Here is a 15,991-nt window from a genome sequence, read left to right as displayed (position 1 = left end):
TTTGGTGATTTCCTCCCTAATATTTACCGGAATCTAGGTTGCACCTAGATTTCTCACTCCGTTTATGTCTGGATGGGCTCATCAAGCTTGTGTGACCCCTGCTTGCCCAACTGCCAGGATTCAGGCTTCATTCACAGATGTCGAATGACCTAACCTGGGGACACAGGATCACAGAGCTGAAGACCTGGAGATGAGATCCAGTTCACCTGACTCAAGTGGGAAAACTGAAGCCTCAGGGGAGTTTTGGATCCACTCAAGCAGCCTTACGCTACTCATTGGTTTTGTCATAGAACACTCCTCTCACCAGGAAGGAGAACCCAAAAATCCTGGGAGATGCTGGTCTTTCCTGAAGGTCTAAGTGCCCAGTCTTGGTGGGTGTCACCTCCTCCCACCCCTCCCTCTGCCCTTCCCACAGTTGATTCTGTGGCTCAGCTCTGACCTGCAGCCTCAGCTCTTGGGCAGAATCTGTACCCAGGTCCAGCAGGAGGAGCTCCTTGCGTAGGTAGTTCTCCAGCTGCTCCAGGTACCTCGGCTTGGCAATGCCCATGGTCTGCTCCTGCCAGCTACTGCAGGGGAGGATGGGCTAAGATGGGGCAAGCACCCCACAGGATCCTTGCACCCTAGGTTGGGCAACACACATCTGTCTGATGCCTTGTTTATACCAGCCCCACCCACAATCAGGTTGACCCTGACGTACCCTGCTCGCTTCCGGCAGTCATCTGAACAGGGCTTTCGGTTCTGCAGAATGGTCTGGCCACTGGCATACATGGGCCATGGGGACAGGTGGCCAATGACGGAGAAATGAGTAGGCTTCAGGAAGACACAGGTGGGGTTACCATGGTAATTCCTCTCCAAAATCCCTCCACCCCTGAATGTCTCTTATATCTTTCTCATGTGGTTCATAATTAAGACTTGGGCCCTAGAGTTAGACAGAGCTTGAGTTAAACCCCAGATTTCCCTTATTAGCTGTGTGATCACGGGCTTAACTTTTCTGAGCCTCAGTCTCTTCATCTGTAAGGTGGGAATGATGGTAGTTCCCACCGCAATGTATTGTTATGATGATGCAGTGAGAAAGCACAGAGGGCAGTTACACAGACTCAGGAACCTGGAGGAACTCAGTAAATACAAATTCTTCCTCTTTCTCTTTTTTTTATTATAAAGTCCACCTCATTAATTTTTATACATAATTTATTTTTAATTGTGGTAAAATATACAAAATGTAAAAATCATTTTAAATGGAAAATTCTTTGACATTAAGTATATTGACAATATTGTGTAACTGTCACCACCATCTATTTCCAGACTATCTTCATCATCCCAAACCAGAATTCATATTTTTTCCCACGATTTTATTTATTTTTCAATAGTTTAAATCCTTGAGGGGTACAGCATCACATGGATTCGGTGTCCAATGGCCTTAGCAGGAAGGTTGCTCCAGAATTTGACATGAACTATGCGACTATTTCCATGAGCACGAGTTACCTTTCCCCATATTACTCTGGTTTTGTTAGGATTGCCACCAGGAGTCACTGTGTTGTTTTTTGCTTTGTACACATAAGCACATCTCTTGCCCAAATAGAATTCAGTTTCATCTCGAGCATAAACACCTTCAAGTTTAAGACAAGCTGTGGGCTCCCTCTGGTTCTGAAGACCCCACTTATAGCCAGCAAAAATGGCTTTGGACCACAACCTTCCAGACGTATTTGCTGTTTTAGAAGTCCCATTCCCAGCAGGCCTCCACAGGCTCCAAGATGGCAGAAAGAGCCAGAATTTATATTTAACATTAATTTTTCAATTCCCCATCCCTCCACCCCTGCTAACCACTGTTCTGCTTTGTCTCTATGAATTTACTTATTCTAAATATTCCGTAAGAGATAACCCATACAATATTTGTCCTTTTGTGTCTGGTTTATTTCACTCAACATGATGTCTTCAAGTTTTAGTCATATTGTAGCATGTATCAGAATGTCACTCCTTTTATGGCTGAATAATATTCCACTGTATGGATACACCACATTTTGTTCATTCATCTGCTGATGGTCATTTAGGTTGCTTCCATCGTTTGTTATTATGAATAATGCTACTATGAACATTGGTGTACAAATATGTGTCCTAGTTCTTGCTTTCAATTCTGGGTAAATACCTAGAAGTGTGATTGCTGGGTTATATGATAATCTATGTTTAACTTTTTGAGGAACTGCCAAACTTTTCCACAATGGCTGTACCATTTTACATTGTCACCAACAAAATATGAGGGTTCCTATTTCTCCGTATACTTAACAACACTTGTTATTTTCAGTTTTTTTTTTAAATAAAGCTATCCTTATGTGTAATTAAATGGATCTCACTGTAGTTTTAATTTGTATTTTTTTAGTGGCTAATGATGTTGAACATCTATTCATACACTTGTGGGCCATTTGCATATCTTCTCTGGAGAAATGTTTATTCAAATCCTTGGACCACTTTTTAAAAAAATTCAGTTTTATTGAGATATATTCACATAAGATACAATCATCTGCGGTATACAATCAACTGTTCACAGTACCATCATATATTTGTGCATTCATCACCCCAATCTATTTTTTGAACATTTTCCTTATACCAGAAAAAAAATATGAATAAAAAAAAAAGTTAAACCCAAAATGAACACCCAAATCATCCCCCCCATCCCACCCTATTTGTCATTTAGTTTTTGTCCCCATTTTTCTCCTCATCCATCCATATACACTGGATAAAGGGAGTGCAATCCACAAGGTTTTCACAATCACATGTCCCCCCTTGTAAGCTACATTGTTATACAATCATCTTCAAGAGTCAAGGCTACTGGGTTGCAGTTTGATAGTTTCAGGTATTTACTTCTAGCTATTCCAATACATTAAAACCTAAAAAGGGTTATCTATATAGTATGTAAGAATGCCCACCAGAGTGACTTCTTGACTCCATTTGAAATCTCTCAACCACTGAAACGTCATTTCGTTTCATTTCACATCCCCCTTTGGGTCAAGAAGATGTTCTCAATCCCATGATGCTGGGTCCAGATTCATCCTCAGGAGTCATATCCTGTGTTGCCAGGGAGATTTATACCCCTGGGAGTCAGGTCCAAATAGGGGGAAGGGCAATGAGTTCACCTGCCAAGTTGCCTTGGCCCATTTTAAAATTGGTTTATTTGTCTTTTTGTTGTTGAGTTGTAAGAGTTCTTTATATATTCTGGATATTAACTCCTCATCAGATATATGGTTTCCAAATATTTTCACCCATTCTGTAGGTTGTCTTTTCACTTTCTTAATGACGTCCTTTACTTTGAGGTAGCCAATTTTATTTATATTTTGTTTTGTTGCTTGTGCTTTTGGTGCAAAATCTAAAACTCTATGTGCCTACTACAACGTCCTGAAGATATTCCCTATTTTTTTTGTAAGTATTATGGTATTAGCTCTTATATTTAGGTCATTGATCCATTTTGAATTAATTTTGTAGATGTTAAGAGGAAGGGGTCCACCTTCATCCTTTTGCATGTGGATTTCCAGTTGTCCTAGTACATTTTGTTGAAGAGACCATTCTTTCCCCACTGAATGGACTGGGCACCCTTGTCGAAAATCAGCTGGTCACAGATTGGGTTTATCTGTGGACTCTCAATTCTATTCTATTGGCCTATATTTCTCGAATTCTGTCAGAACCACACTGTCTTAATTACTGTAGGTTTGCAGTAAGTTTTGAAATCAGGAAGTGTGAGTCCTTCAACTTTGTTCTTTTTTTTCAAGAATGTTTTGGCTATTTGGGGGCCTTTGCAATTTCATATGAATTTGATGGTCAGCTTTTCCATTTCTGAAAAAAAGGCTGCTAGAATGTTGGTAGGAATTGCATTGAATTTGTAGATTGCTTTAGGCAGTATTGACACTTTTTTTAATTTTTTTTTAATCATTTTATTGAGATATATTCACATACCATGCAGTCATACAAAACAAATTGTACTTTCGATTGTTTACAGTACCATTACATAGTTGTACATTCATCACCTAAATCAATCCCTGACACCTTCATTAGCACACACACAAAAATAACAAGAATAATAATTAGAGTGAAAAAGAGCAATTGAAGTAAAAAAGAACACTGGGTACCTTTGTCTGTTTGTTTCCTTCCCCTACTTTTCTACACATCCATCCATAAACTAGACAAAGTGGAGTTTGGTCCTTATGGCTTTCCCAATCCCATTGTCACCCATCATAAGCTACATCTTTATACAACTGTCTTCGAGATTCATGGGTTCTGGGTTGTAGTTTGATAGTTTCAGGTATCCACCACCAGCTACCCCAATTCTTTAGAGCCTAAAAAGGGTTGTCTAAAGTGTGCGTAAGAGTGCCCACAAGAGTGATCTCTCGGCTAGTTTTGGAATCTCTCTGCCACTGAAGCTTATTTCATTTCCTTTCACATCCCCCTTTTGGTCAAGAAGATGTTCTCCGTCCCACGATGCCGGGTCTACATTCCTCCCCGGGAGTCATATTCCACGTTGCCAGGGAGATTCACTCCCCTGGGTGTCTGATCCCACGTAGGGGGGAGGGCAGTGATTTCACCTTTCAAGTTGGCTTAGCCAGAGAGAGAGGGCCACATCTGAGCAACAAAGAGGCATTCAGGAGGAGACTCTTAGGCACAAATATAGGGAGGCCTAGCCTCTCCTTTGCAGCAACCGTCTTCCCAAGGGTAAAACTTATGGTAGAGGGCTCAACCCATCAAAACACCAGTCCCCTATGTCTGTGGTCATGTTAGCAACCATGGAGGTGGGGTAGGCGAATACCCCTGCATTCTCCACAGGCTCCTCAAGGGGGCACTACATCTTTTTTTTTTTTCCTTGTTTTTCTTTTTTTTTTTTTTTAACTTTCCCTTCTTTTTTAAATCAACTGTATGAAAAAAAAAGTTAAAAAGAAAACAAACATACAATAAAAGAACATTTCAAAGAGACCATAACAAGGGAGTAAGAAAAAGACAACTAACCTAAGATAACTGCTTAACTTCCAACATGTTCCTACTTTACCCCAAGAAAGTTACATAATATAGCAACATTTCTGTGAACTTGTTCCTACTATATCCATCAGAAATTAACAGACCATAGTCATTTCTGGGCATCCCCAGAACGTTAAATAGCTTATCTGTTCTTCTTGGATTATTGTTCCCCCTTCCTTAATTGCTCTCTACTGCTAGTTCCCCTACATTCTACATTATAAACCATTTGTTTTACATTTTTCAAAGTTCACATTAGTGGTAGCATATAATATTTCTCTTTTTGTGCCTGGCTTATTTCGCTCAGCATTATGTCTTCAAGGTTCATCCATGTTGTCATATGTTTCACCAGATCGTTTCTTCTTACTGCCGTGTAGTATTCCATCGTGTGTATATACCACATTTTATTTATCCACTCATCTGTTGAAGGACATTTGGGTTGTTTCCATCTCTTGGCAATTGTGAATAATGCTGCTATGAACATTGGCGTGCAGATATCTGTTCGTGTCACTGCTTTCCGATCTTCCGGGTATATACCGAGAAGTGCAATCGCTGGATCGAATGGTAGCTCTATATCTAGTTTTCTAAGGAACTGCCAGACTGACTTCCAGAGTGGCTGAACCATTATACAGCCCCACCAACAATGAATAAGAGTTCCAATTTCTCCACATCCCCTCCAGCATTTGTAGTTTCCTGTTTGTTTAATGGCAGCCATTCTAACCGGTGTTAGATGGTATCTCATTGTGGTCTTAATTTGCATCTCTCTAATAGCTAGTGAAGCTGAATATTTTTTCATGTGTTTCTTGGCCATTTGTATTTCCTCTTCAGAGAACTGTCTTTTCATATCTTTTGCCCATTTTATAATTGGGCTGTCTGTACTATTGTCATTGAGTTGTAGGATTTCTTTGTATATGCAAGATATCAGTCTTTTGTCAGATACACGGTTTCCAAAAATTTTTTCCCATTGAGTTGGCTGCCTCTTTACCTTTTTGAGAAATTCCTTTGAGGTGCAGAAACTTCTAAGCTTGAGGAGTTCCCATTTATCTATTTTCTCTTTTGTTGCTTGTGCTTTGGGTGTAAAGTCTAGGAAGTGGCCGCCTAATACAAGGTCTTGAAGATGTTTTCCTACATTATCTTCTAGGAGTTTTATGGTACTTTCTTTTATATTGAGATCTTTGGTCCATTTTGAGTTAATTTTTGTGTAGGGGGTGAGGTAGGGGTCCTCTTTCATTCTTTTGGATATGGATATCCAACTCTCCTAGCCCCATTTGTTGAAAAGACCATTATGGCTCAGTTCAGTGACTTTGGGGGCCTTATCAAAGATCAGTCGGCCATAGATCTGGGGGTCTATCTCTGAATTCTCAATTCGATTCCATTGATCTATATGTCTATCTTTGTGCCAGTACCATGCTGTTTTGGCAACTGTGGCTTTATAATAAGCTTCAAAGTCAGGGAGTGTAAGTCCTCCCACTTCGTTTTTCTTTTTTAGAGTGTCTTTGGCAATTCGAGGCATCTTCCCTTTCCAAATAAATTTGATAACTAGCTTTTCCAAGTCTGCAAAGTAGGTTGTTGGAATTTTGATTGGGATTGCATTGAATCTGTAGATGAGTTTGGGTAGAATTGACATCTTAATGACATTTAGCCTTCCTATCCATGAACATGGAATATTTTTCCATCTTTTAAGGTCCCCTTCTATTTCTTTTAGTAGAGTTATGTAGTTTTCTTTGTATAGGTCTTTTACATCTTTGGTTAAGTTTATTCCTAGGTACTTGATTTTTTTAGTTGCTATTGAAAATGGTATCTTTTTCTTGAGTGTCTCTTCAGTTTGTTCATTTCTAGCATATAGAAACATTACTGACTTATGTGCATTAATCTTGTATCCCGCTACTTTGCTAAATTTGTTTATTAGCTCTAGTAGCTGTATCGTCGATTTCTCAGGGTTTTCTAGATATAAGATCATATCATCTGCAAACAATGACAGTTTTACTTCTTCTTTTCCAATTTGGATGCCTTTTATTTCTTTGTCTTGCCGGATTGCCCTGGCTAGCACTTCCAGCACAATGTTGAATAACAGTGGTGACAGTGGGCATCCTTGTCTTGTTCCTGATCTTAGAGGGAAGGCTTTCAGTCTCTCACCATTGAGTACTATGCTGGCTGTGGGTTTTTCATATATGCTCTTTATCATGTTGAGGAAGTTTCCTTCAATTCCTACCTTTTGAAGTGTTTTTATCAAAAAGGGATGTTGGATTTTGTCAAATGCTTTTTCAGCATCTATTGAGATGATCAATTGATTTTTCCCTTTCGAGTTTTTAATGTGTTGTAATACATTGATTGTTTTTCTTATGTTGAACCATCCTTGCATGCCTGGAATGAACCCCACTTGGTCATGGTGTATGATTTTTTTAATGTGTCTTTGGATTCAATTTGCAAGTATTTTGTTGAGGATTTTTGCATCTATATTCATTAGGGAGATTGGCCGGTAGTTTTCCTTTTTTTGTAGCATCTTTGCCTGGTTTTGCTATTAGATTGATGTTAGCTTCATAAAATGAGTTAGGTAGTGTTCCATTTTCTTCAATGTTTTGAAAGAGTTTGAGTAAGATTGGTGTCAGTTCTTTCTGGAAAGTTTGGTAGAATTCCCCTGTGAAGCCATCTGGCCCTGGGCATTTATTTGTGGGAAGATTTTTGATGACTGATTGGATCTCTTTGCTTGTGATGGGTTGGTTGAGGTCTTCTATTTCTTCTCTGGTCAGTCTAGGTTGTTCATATGTTTCCAGGAAATTGTCCATTTCTTCTACATTATCCAGTTTGTTGCCATACAGTTGTTCATAATATCCTCTTATAATTTTTTTAATTTCTTCAGGATCTGCAGTTATGTCACCTTTTTCATTCATTATTTTGTTTATATGGGTCTTCTCTCTTTTTGATTTTGTCAGTCTAGCTAGGGGCTTGTCAATCTTGTTGATCTTCTCAAAGAACCAACTTTTGGTGATATTTATCCTCTCTATTGTTTTTTTGTTCTCTATGTCATTTATTTCTGCTTTAATCCTTGTTATTTCTTTTCTTGTACTTGGTTTAGGATTGGTTTGCTGTTCATTTTCTAGCTTCTTCAGTTGATCCATTATTTCTTTGATTTTGGCTCTTTCTTCCTTTTTAATATATGCGTTTAGTGCTATAAATTTCCCCCTTAGCACTGCTTTTGCTGCATCCCATAGGTTTTGGTATGTTGTGTTCTCATTTTCATTCGTCTCTATATATTTAGCAATTTCTCTTGCTATTTCTTCTTTAACCCACTGATTGTTTAGGAGTGTGTTGTTTAACCTCCAGGTATTTGTGAATTTTCTAAGTCTCTGATGGTTATTGACTTCTAATTGTATTCCATTGTGGTCAGAGAATGTGCTTTGAATAATTTCAATCTTTTTAAATTTATTGAGGCTTGTTTTATGTCCCAGCATATGATCTATTCTGGAGAAAGTTCCATGAGCACTAGAAAAGTATGTGTATCCTGGTGATTTGGGATGTAATTTCCTGTATATGTCTGTTAAATCTAATTCATTTATCAGATTGTTTAGGTTTTCAATTTCCTTATTGGTCTTCTGTCTGGTTGATCTATCTATAGGAGAGAGTGATGTGTTGAAGTCTCCCACAATTATTGTGGAAACATCAATTGCTTCCTTTAGTTTTGCCAGTGTTTCTCTCATGTATTTTGTGGCACCTTGATTGGGTGCATAGACATTTACGATTGTTATTTCTTCTTGCTGAATTGCCCCTTTTATTAGTATGTAGTGGCCTTCTTTGTCTCTCAAAACATCCCTGCATTTGAAGTCTATTTTATCTGAGATTAATATTGCTACACCTGCTTTCTTTTGGCTGGAGCTTGCATGAAATATTTTTTTCCATCCTTTCACTTTCAGTTTCTTTGTGTCCCTGTGTCTAAGATGAGTCTCTTGTATGCAACATATTGATGGTTCATTTTTTTTGATCCATTCTGCGAATCTATATCTTTTAATTGGGGAGTTTAATCCATTTACATTCAACGTTATAACCGTGAAGGCATTTCTTGAATCGGCCATCTTATCATTTGGTTTATGTTTGCCATATTTTTCCCTCTCTCTATTAATATCCTTTATTGTACCCATACCGAAACTCTTTAGTACTGAACCTTTCTCCAAGTCTCTCTGTCCTGTCTTTGTTTCTCTGTCTGTAGGGCTCCCTTTAGTATCTCCAGTAGGGCAGGTCTCTTGTTAGCAAATTCTCTCAGCATTTGTTTGTCTGTGAAAAATTTAAGCTCTCCCTCAAATTTGAAGGAGAGCTTTGCTGGATAAAGTATTCTTGGCTGGAAATTTTTCTCACTCAGAATTTTAAATATATCGTGCCACTGCCTTCTTGCCTCCATGGTGGCTGCTGAGTAGTCACTACTTAGTCTTATGCTGTTTCCTTTGTATGTGGTGAATTGCTTTTCTCTTGCTGCTTTCAGAACTTGCTCCTTCTCTTCTGTGTTTGACAGTGTGATCAGTATATGTCTCAGAGTGGGTTTATTTGGATTTATTCTATTTGGAGTTCGCTGAGCATTTATGATTTGTGTATTTATGCTGTTTAGAAGATTTGGGAAGTTTTCCCCAACAATTTCTTTGAATACTCTTCCTAGACCTTTACCCTTTTCTTCCCCTTCTGGGACACCAATGAGTCTTATATTCGGACGTTTCATATTATCTATCATATCCCTGAGGTCCATTTCGATTTTTTCAATTTTTTTCCCCATTCTTTCTTTTATGCTTTCATTTTCCATTCTGTCATCTTCCAGGTCACTGATTCATTGTTCAACTTCCTCTAGTCTTGTACTATGAGTGTCCAGAATCTTTTTAATTTGGTCAACAGTTTCTTTAATTTCCATAAGATCATCCATTTTTTTATTTAGTCTTGCAATGTCTTCTTTATGCTCTTCTAGAGTCTTCTTGATTTCCTTCATATCCCGTACTATGGTCTCATTGTTCATCTTTAGTTCTTTGAGTAGCTGCTCTAGGTGCTGTGTGTCTTCTGGTCTTTTGATTTGGGTGCTTGGGCTTGGGTTATCCATATCGTCTGGTTTTTTCATATGCTTTATAATTTTCTGTTGTTTTTGGCCTCGTGGCATTTGCTGAACTTGATAGGGTTCTTTTAGGGTTTGTAGACCTATTGAAGTCCTTATCTCTAATTTATCAGATCTACAGCTTCGTGGAGTACACTTTCTCTAACTAACCAGCAGGTGGCGTCCACGAGCCACCTGTTCTCCACAAGCCAGTTCTCCCCTGCTTAGCCTTTTTGGTGAGTGGGGGAGTGAGTCTTGTGGGGCCCAATTGGTGTACCAAGCTTGCGTGTGTAGTTGGTGTTGCCTGCCCTGTATGTGGGGCGTGTTTCTGGGCAGTCGGGGAGGGGGGGGTGGCCCTAACAATCAAATCTCCCTGATGATCCTAGAGTTTTAAAGCTACTGCAATAGTCTAATCCTTCAGTTCAGTCCTGCCACAGTTTGTCTCTGCCACTGACCCACAAGTCTTTGGTATTGGCGTATGGGTCCTGAGACTTGCAAGTGGGCCCCTCTTCCAGGCTGTGCACCCCGGGTCCTCTGTTGAGGGATGACTGTGCTATGTCACAGGTGAGTGCCGTCCCCCCAGGGCAGTTTTGGGCTGCTGGGCTGTGTAGGGAGGCTCCCAGTCTGCTCAAATGATGGCTGAATGGGGCTGTGTTAATTCACACTGCTCCACCTTCCCAACTCTGGGACTATCAGCTGAGGTTGCAGGGAAGGCTAATGTCCACGCCCAGTTTTGTGGTGTGTGCCTGTTATTTGAAGCACTTCCGTCACACTGGGTTGTCTGGGGCAGCTCTGGGCTATGGGGCTGGCGATGGGCAGGAGTGTTTCCTGTCCACCAGGATGGTGGCTGTGAGCGGACACCCCCCTTTTCTTGGGAAGTTGTGGTGTTTAGTGAATTTTCTCAGCCGCTGGATTATTGCCTTTTGTCTCAGAGCTCTCTTAGTTCTGCTCTTGACTTGAGGTGCCCAAATTGCAATTCTTTGAAGCTTTCTGTATTGGGCTTCTTAGAGTAATTGTTTTAGAAAAAGAAAAAAGGATTAAAAAAAAAAAAAAAAAGGGCCCTCCTCAGAGATCTAATGGGTTATTGAAATGCTAATAGACAAAGCAACCAGGGCCATTAAGGAAAGGTCCACAGGGCAGAGAGATCAGCTTTTCTTCGGGATTTGCATATGCGCCTCAAGGCCTGAGCTCCGCCCTTCCCCTTTCTGTGTTCACCAGAACTCCAAAAATCCTCTGCTTTTATTTTGGAGTTTTTCGTGTTATTATTTTTTTTTTCTATGCCTGTCTCCTCTCTGCTGGGCTGGCAGCTCCCAGATTCTCTGGTGTCTGGTCTCAGTCTATCTATGGTTGGAGTATAGATGAGTAGAATGAGTTTCCGATAAGAGCTGCTACTGCAGTTCTCCCTTCTCCTTCCCGGAGCTGGCAGCCCCTCCTCCCACGGGACTGAGCCTGGCAGGGAGGGGCGCGGGTCCCCTGGCCGCAAAAACTTACAGATTTCGCTGATCTCAGCAGTTCGACATTTTCATGAGTGTTGTATGAAGTATGCCCAAAGACAGATTGCTCTGTGGTGTCCAGTCCACGCAGTTCCTGGCTTTTTACCTACTTTCCTGGAGGAGTAACTAAAACTTACAGCTCACCAGTCTGCCATCTTGCCCCGCCTCCCAACACTTTTTTTAATTTAATAAATTTTATTTTGAAATAAATTCCATCTTACAGGAACAGTTGCAAAAACAGTACAAACCCCATACATAGAACGCCATCATACCCCGACCCCCCTCCCCCGATACCCCGATCCACCACCTTTAACATCCTGTCACACCACTGTTTCTTTCTTTCCCTCCCTATGTATCATCCATCATCTATTGCTCTGTCCTCTGAACATATGAGAGCAAGCTGCATATATCTTTGAACAAACAATATAATTCACATATACCTTTCCCATGGACAAGAACATTCTTTTATGCAATCTCATTAAGCGCAGCTAAGAAGTTCAAGAAATTCAACATTGATATAAAGATTACATTCTATATTTCCTTTTTTTTTTTTTTCTTGTGTCCCATCTGTGTCCCTTTGAGCCTCCTCTCTTCCATCCTCAGATCCCATCCAGGATCATCCTTGGCATTTAATTGTCATCTATTTAGACTGTCTTTTTTTTTTTTTTCAATTGTGGAAACATATATTTCACATAAATTTAGAATGTTGCAATGGTATCACCTTCCCACCATCCATTTCTAGAAGTTTCCCTTCACCCCAAACAGAAACCCTACTCTCATTTCTTAACTCCCCATTGCCCCTTCCCCCACTTCTCGGAACCCCTACTCTACTTTTCATCTCTATGGTCGTATTCTCTGATACTTTCTTTGTGTTTACCGTGGGGCTTAAATTTAACATCTTAAATCTATAACAATCTTGTTTTTCTTTGATACCAACTTAACTTTAATATGACACATAAACTATGTTCCTATACTCCATCATTCCCCCACCTTTATGTAGTTCTTGTCAAAAATTACATATTTTACATTGAGTCCAAAACCACTGATTTATTATTACAGTTTATGTAGTTTAGATCCTGTAGGAAGTAAATAATGGAGTTATAAGTCAAAAATACAGTACTATTGGTATTTATATTTACCATGTGATCTTTACTGGAAATCTTTATTTCTTCATGTAGTTTCAGTCAATTGTTTAGTGTCCCTTCCTTTCAGCCTGCCCAACTCCCATTAACATTTCTTATAGGACTGATTACTGGTGATGAAGTCCCTCAGCTTTTGATTATCCATGAATGTTTTCATCTCCCCCTCATTTTTAATCTCCAGGTGTTTGTGAATTCTCCAAGTCTCTGAAGGTTATTGCCTTCTATTTGTATTCCATTGTGGTCAGAGAATGTGCTTTGAACAAATTCATTTTTTTTTTTTTTATTGAGGCTTGTTTTTATGTCCCAGCATACGGTCCATTCTGGAGAAAGATCCGTGATCACTAGAGAAGAATGTGTGGCCCGGTTACCTGGGATGTAATATTCTATATAAGTCTGTTAAAATCCTCTGTATCTCTCTCTCCTTTCTTTGTTTCTCTGTCGATAGGGCTTCCTTTAGTATCTGAAGTAGGGCAGGTCTTTTATTAGCAAAATCTCTCAGCATTTGTTTGTCTGTGAAAAATTTAAGCTCTCTCTCAAACTGGAAGGAGAGCTTTGCTGTATGAAGTATTCTTGGTTGGAAATTTTTCTCTCTCAGGATTTTAAATATGTCATGCCACTGCCTTCTCGCCTCCATGGTGGCTGCTGAGTAGTCACAACTTAGTCTTATGTTGTTTCCTTTGTATGTGGTGAATTGCTTTTCTCTTGCTGCTTTCAGAACTTGCTCCTTCTCTTCAGTATTTGACAGTCTGATCAGAATATGTCTTGGAGTGGGTTTATTTGGATTTATTCTATTTGGAGTTCGCTGGGCATTTATGCTTTGTGTATCAATATTGTGTAGAATGTTTGGGAAGTTTTCCCCAACAATTTCTTTGAATACTCTTTCTAGACCTTTACCCTTCTCTTCCCCTTCTGGGACACCAATGAGTCTTAAATTTGGACGTTTTATTTTATCTATCATATACCTGAGATCCGTTTTGATTTTTTCGATTTTTTTCCCCATTCTTTCTTTTGTTCTTTCATTTTCTGTTCTGTGGTCCTCACGGAGGCTGAGTTGTTATTCAGCTTCCTATAATCTTGTATTACGAGTATCCAGAGTCTTTTTAATTTGGCCTACAGTTTCTTTAATTTCCATAAGATCTTCTATTTTTTTTATTTATTCTTGCAACATCTTCTTTATGCTCTTCTAGGGTCTTCTTTATGTCTTTTATATCCTGTGCGATGCTCTTCTTCATGTCCTTTATATCCTGTGCCATGCTTTCGTTGCCTGTCTATAGTTCTTTGATTAATTATGCCAAGTACTGTGTGTCTTCTGATCTTTTGATTTGGGTGTTTGGGTTTGGGTTCTCCATAGCATCTGGTTTTATCATATGCTTTAAGATTTTCTGTTGTTTTTGGCCTCTTGGCATTTGCTTTACTTTATCTTTAATTTGTCAGAATTGCAGCTTGGTGGTGTATACTTTCTCTAACTAACCAGCAGAAGGCGTCTGTGAGTCACCTATTCCCCTCAAGTCAGTTCTCCCCAACTTTGTCTTTGTGGTGTGTGGGGATCTGATTCTTGTGGGGTCCAATTGGTGCACTTAATTTGGATGTGTTGTCAGTGCTGTCCACCCTGAATGAGGGGCATGTGTCTGAGCAGTTAGGGAGGAAGGGCAGCTTTAATACTCAAATCTCCCAGGTATTAGCGGAGATTTAAGGCTGTTCTCTGCCCCTGACCCAAAAGTCCTTGGTATTGGCGTAGGCTCTCTGGGATTTCCGATGGTTCCCCCTTCCCTGCTGTGCTCTTCCAGGACCTCTGCTGAGGAAGGGTGGGCTGTGCTACGTCACAAGTGCGTGCCGACCTCCAGGGAAGCTCTGGGACACCGGGCTTCAAAGATGGTTGAATGGGACATGTTAACTTCCCCCTTTCCGCACAGCTCCGCCCTCCCAGCTCCAGAACAATCAGCCGTGGGTGTATTAAAGGCCACTGTCCACGGCGGATATTGTGGCGTGTGCGCAGTGCTGCAGGAAAGACTCCCTGTCACACTGGGTTTCTTGGCATGGCTCTGTGCAGTGGGTTTGGCCACGGGCAGGAGTGCCCCCGCCCACTGGGGAGATGGCTGCAAGTTGTGCGTTTTTTTACCTTTTGGCTCCCCTTTGCTTCCCTAGGCCCGAGACAATCGGCAGTGGGTGTGGGAAGGGGTATCCTCCACGCCAGACACTGAGGCGTTAGCCCGGCCTGCTCCCATCATATCTGCAGCTGCTCCTGGGCTTTTTTTTTTTTTAAAGAACTAGTCCATCTCCAAATGCCAACCCACCGTTTCCCCACACCGCAGTGTGACCGAGGGACTTTCAGCCAACTCACTCACTCGTTTCAGAATGCAGACACCTGGTTTCACCAAACGCATGGTCCCTGTAGATTTAGCAGACCTTGTCAGGCTGGTGCTACTCTGGAAGTGGTGTTCTGGGTCACTTTCTGTTTTTTATCTAGTATTTTTCACAAAGGTGTTTTTTTTGCCCTGTCTCACCTAGCCGCCATCTTAGGTTCTCTCAACATTTTAATATTGTTAAGTCTTTCAATCCATGAACATGGATGTCTTTCCAATTGTTTAGATCTTCTTTAATTTCTTTCAGTCGTAGTCAATACTCATGTAAGTACTGGAAGGGTCCCAGTCCTTACTCCCATTGCACAGTCTAGCTAAGGAGACAGAGATAGAGGAGGGTAGGCCCAGCATCAAGCCTGGACTGACACACCATCAGGATTGCTGAGATGCAGCAGGGTGAGCTATAGACCCTGGGAAGACACTGGGCTGCACCCTGGGGAAATGAGGCAGATGGGAGTTCCCTTGAAGTGAGTCTTTCTCTTTTGGACCTTGAGCAGCAGTAGGGAGCATGTGATAGTAATCAGTAGCATGCCTGGGCTTGTTGTGTCATCTTTTCATGACATTCTCATAGCATGGAGGAAAAATGTGACCTTTTGACCCAGTGAAGCCCGCTTCTAGGACATCATCTGTTCAGTCCCTCATTTGCTTATCAAATATTTCTGGGACCACAGTGTATGCCAGGCCTCTCTGGGCTCTGGGGATATGAGGGCTGGTGGTATGATGGGGGTGGGATGAAAAGTGACTTGATGAGCACAAGTCGGTGTGATAATATCAGCATGTAGTGACTGAAGCCAATGCTGGTTATGGGGCAGGGACAGCTGGCTGGTGAGTGTCAGGGAACGATAGTCATTTTAAAGGAGGAGTGATGATGTCACCTTGAATGAGTGTGTGGGAGGAGCTTAGGTCACTCTGGGAGAGTGGCAGTGGTGAGCAGGGAAC

The 15,991-nt window shown here is 40.8% G+C and overlaps 2 protein-coding genes across 3 annotated transcripts in view; both read right to left on the bottom strand.

Moving 5' to 3' along the window:
- The window catches only part of TSNAXIP1 (translin associated factor X interacting protein 1), a 28,661-nt gene that overhangs the window by 4,820 nt on the left and 7,850 nt on the right, over nucleotides 1-15,991 (bottom strand). Inside the window, exons 3-4 of one of the 2 annotated variants that reach the window (XM_037816373.1) lie at nucleotides 698-810; nucleotides 440-566 (exon numbers count right to left, since the gene is read on the bottom strand). In XM_037816373.1, coding sequence (XP_037672301.1) covers nucleotides 440-566; nucleotides 698-810 — 240 coding nt within the window. Of the gene's footprint in view, nucleotides 1-439; nucleotides 567-697; nucleotides 1,162-15,991 lie in introns of those variants that run through there. The other variant, XM_037816374.1, reaches the window with a different exon arrangement.
- LOC119518932 (60S ribosomal protein L35a-like) lies at nucleotides 1,299-1,752 on the bottom strand (the record flags this gene model as incomplete). Its single annotated transcript, XM_037816375.1, has 1 exon — nucleotides 1,299-1,752. A coding segment is annotated over one exon (384 nt), but the record flags the coding sequence as incomplete, so codon positions are not given.

Source organism: Choloepus didactylus, chromosome 22, assembly GCF_015220235.1.
Source record: "Choloepus didactylus isolate mChoDid1 chromosome 22, mChoDid1.pri, whole genome shotgun sequence".
NCBI lineage: Eukaryota > Metazoa > Chordata > Mammalia > Pilosa > Megalonychidae > Choloepus > Choloepus didactylus.
This window is presented reverse-complemented; position numbering and strand designations above follow the sequence as displayed.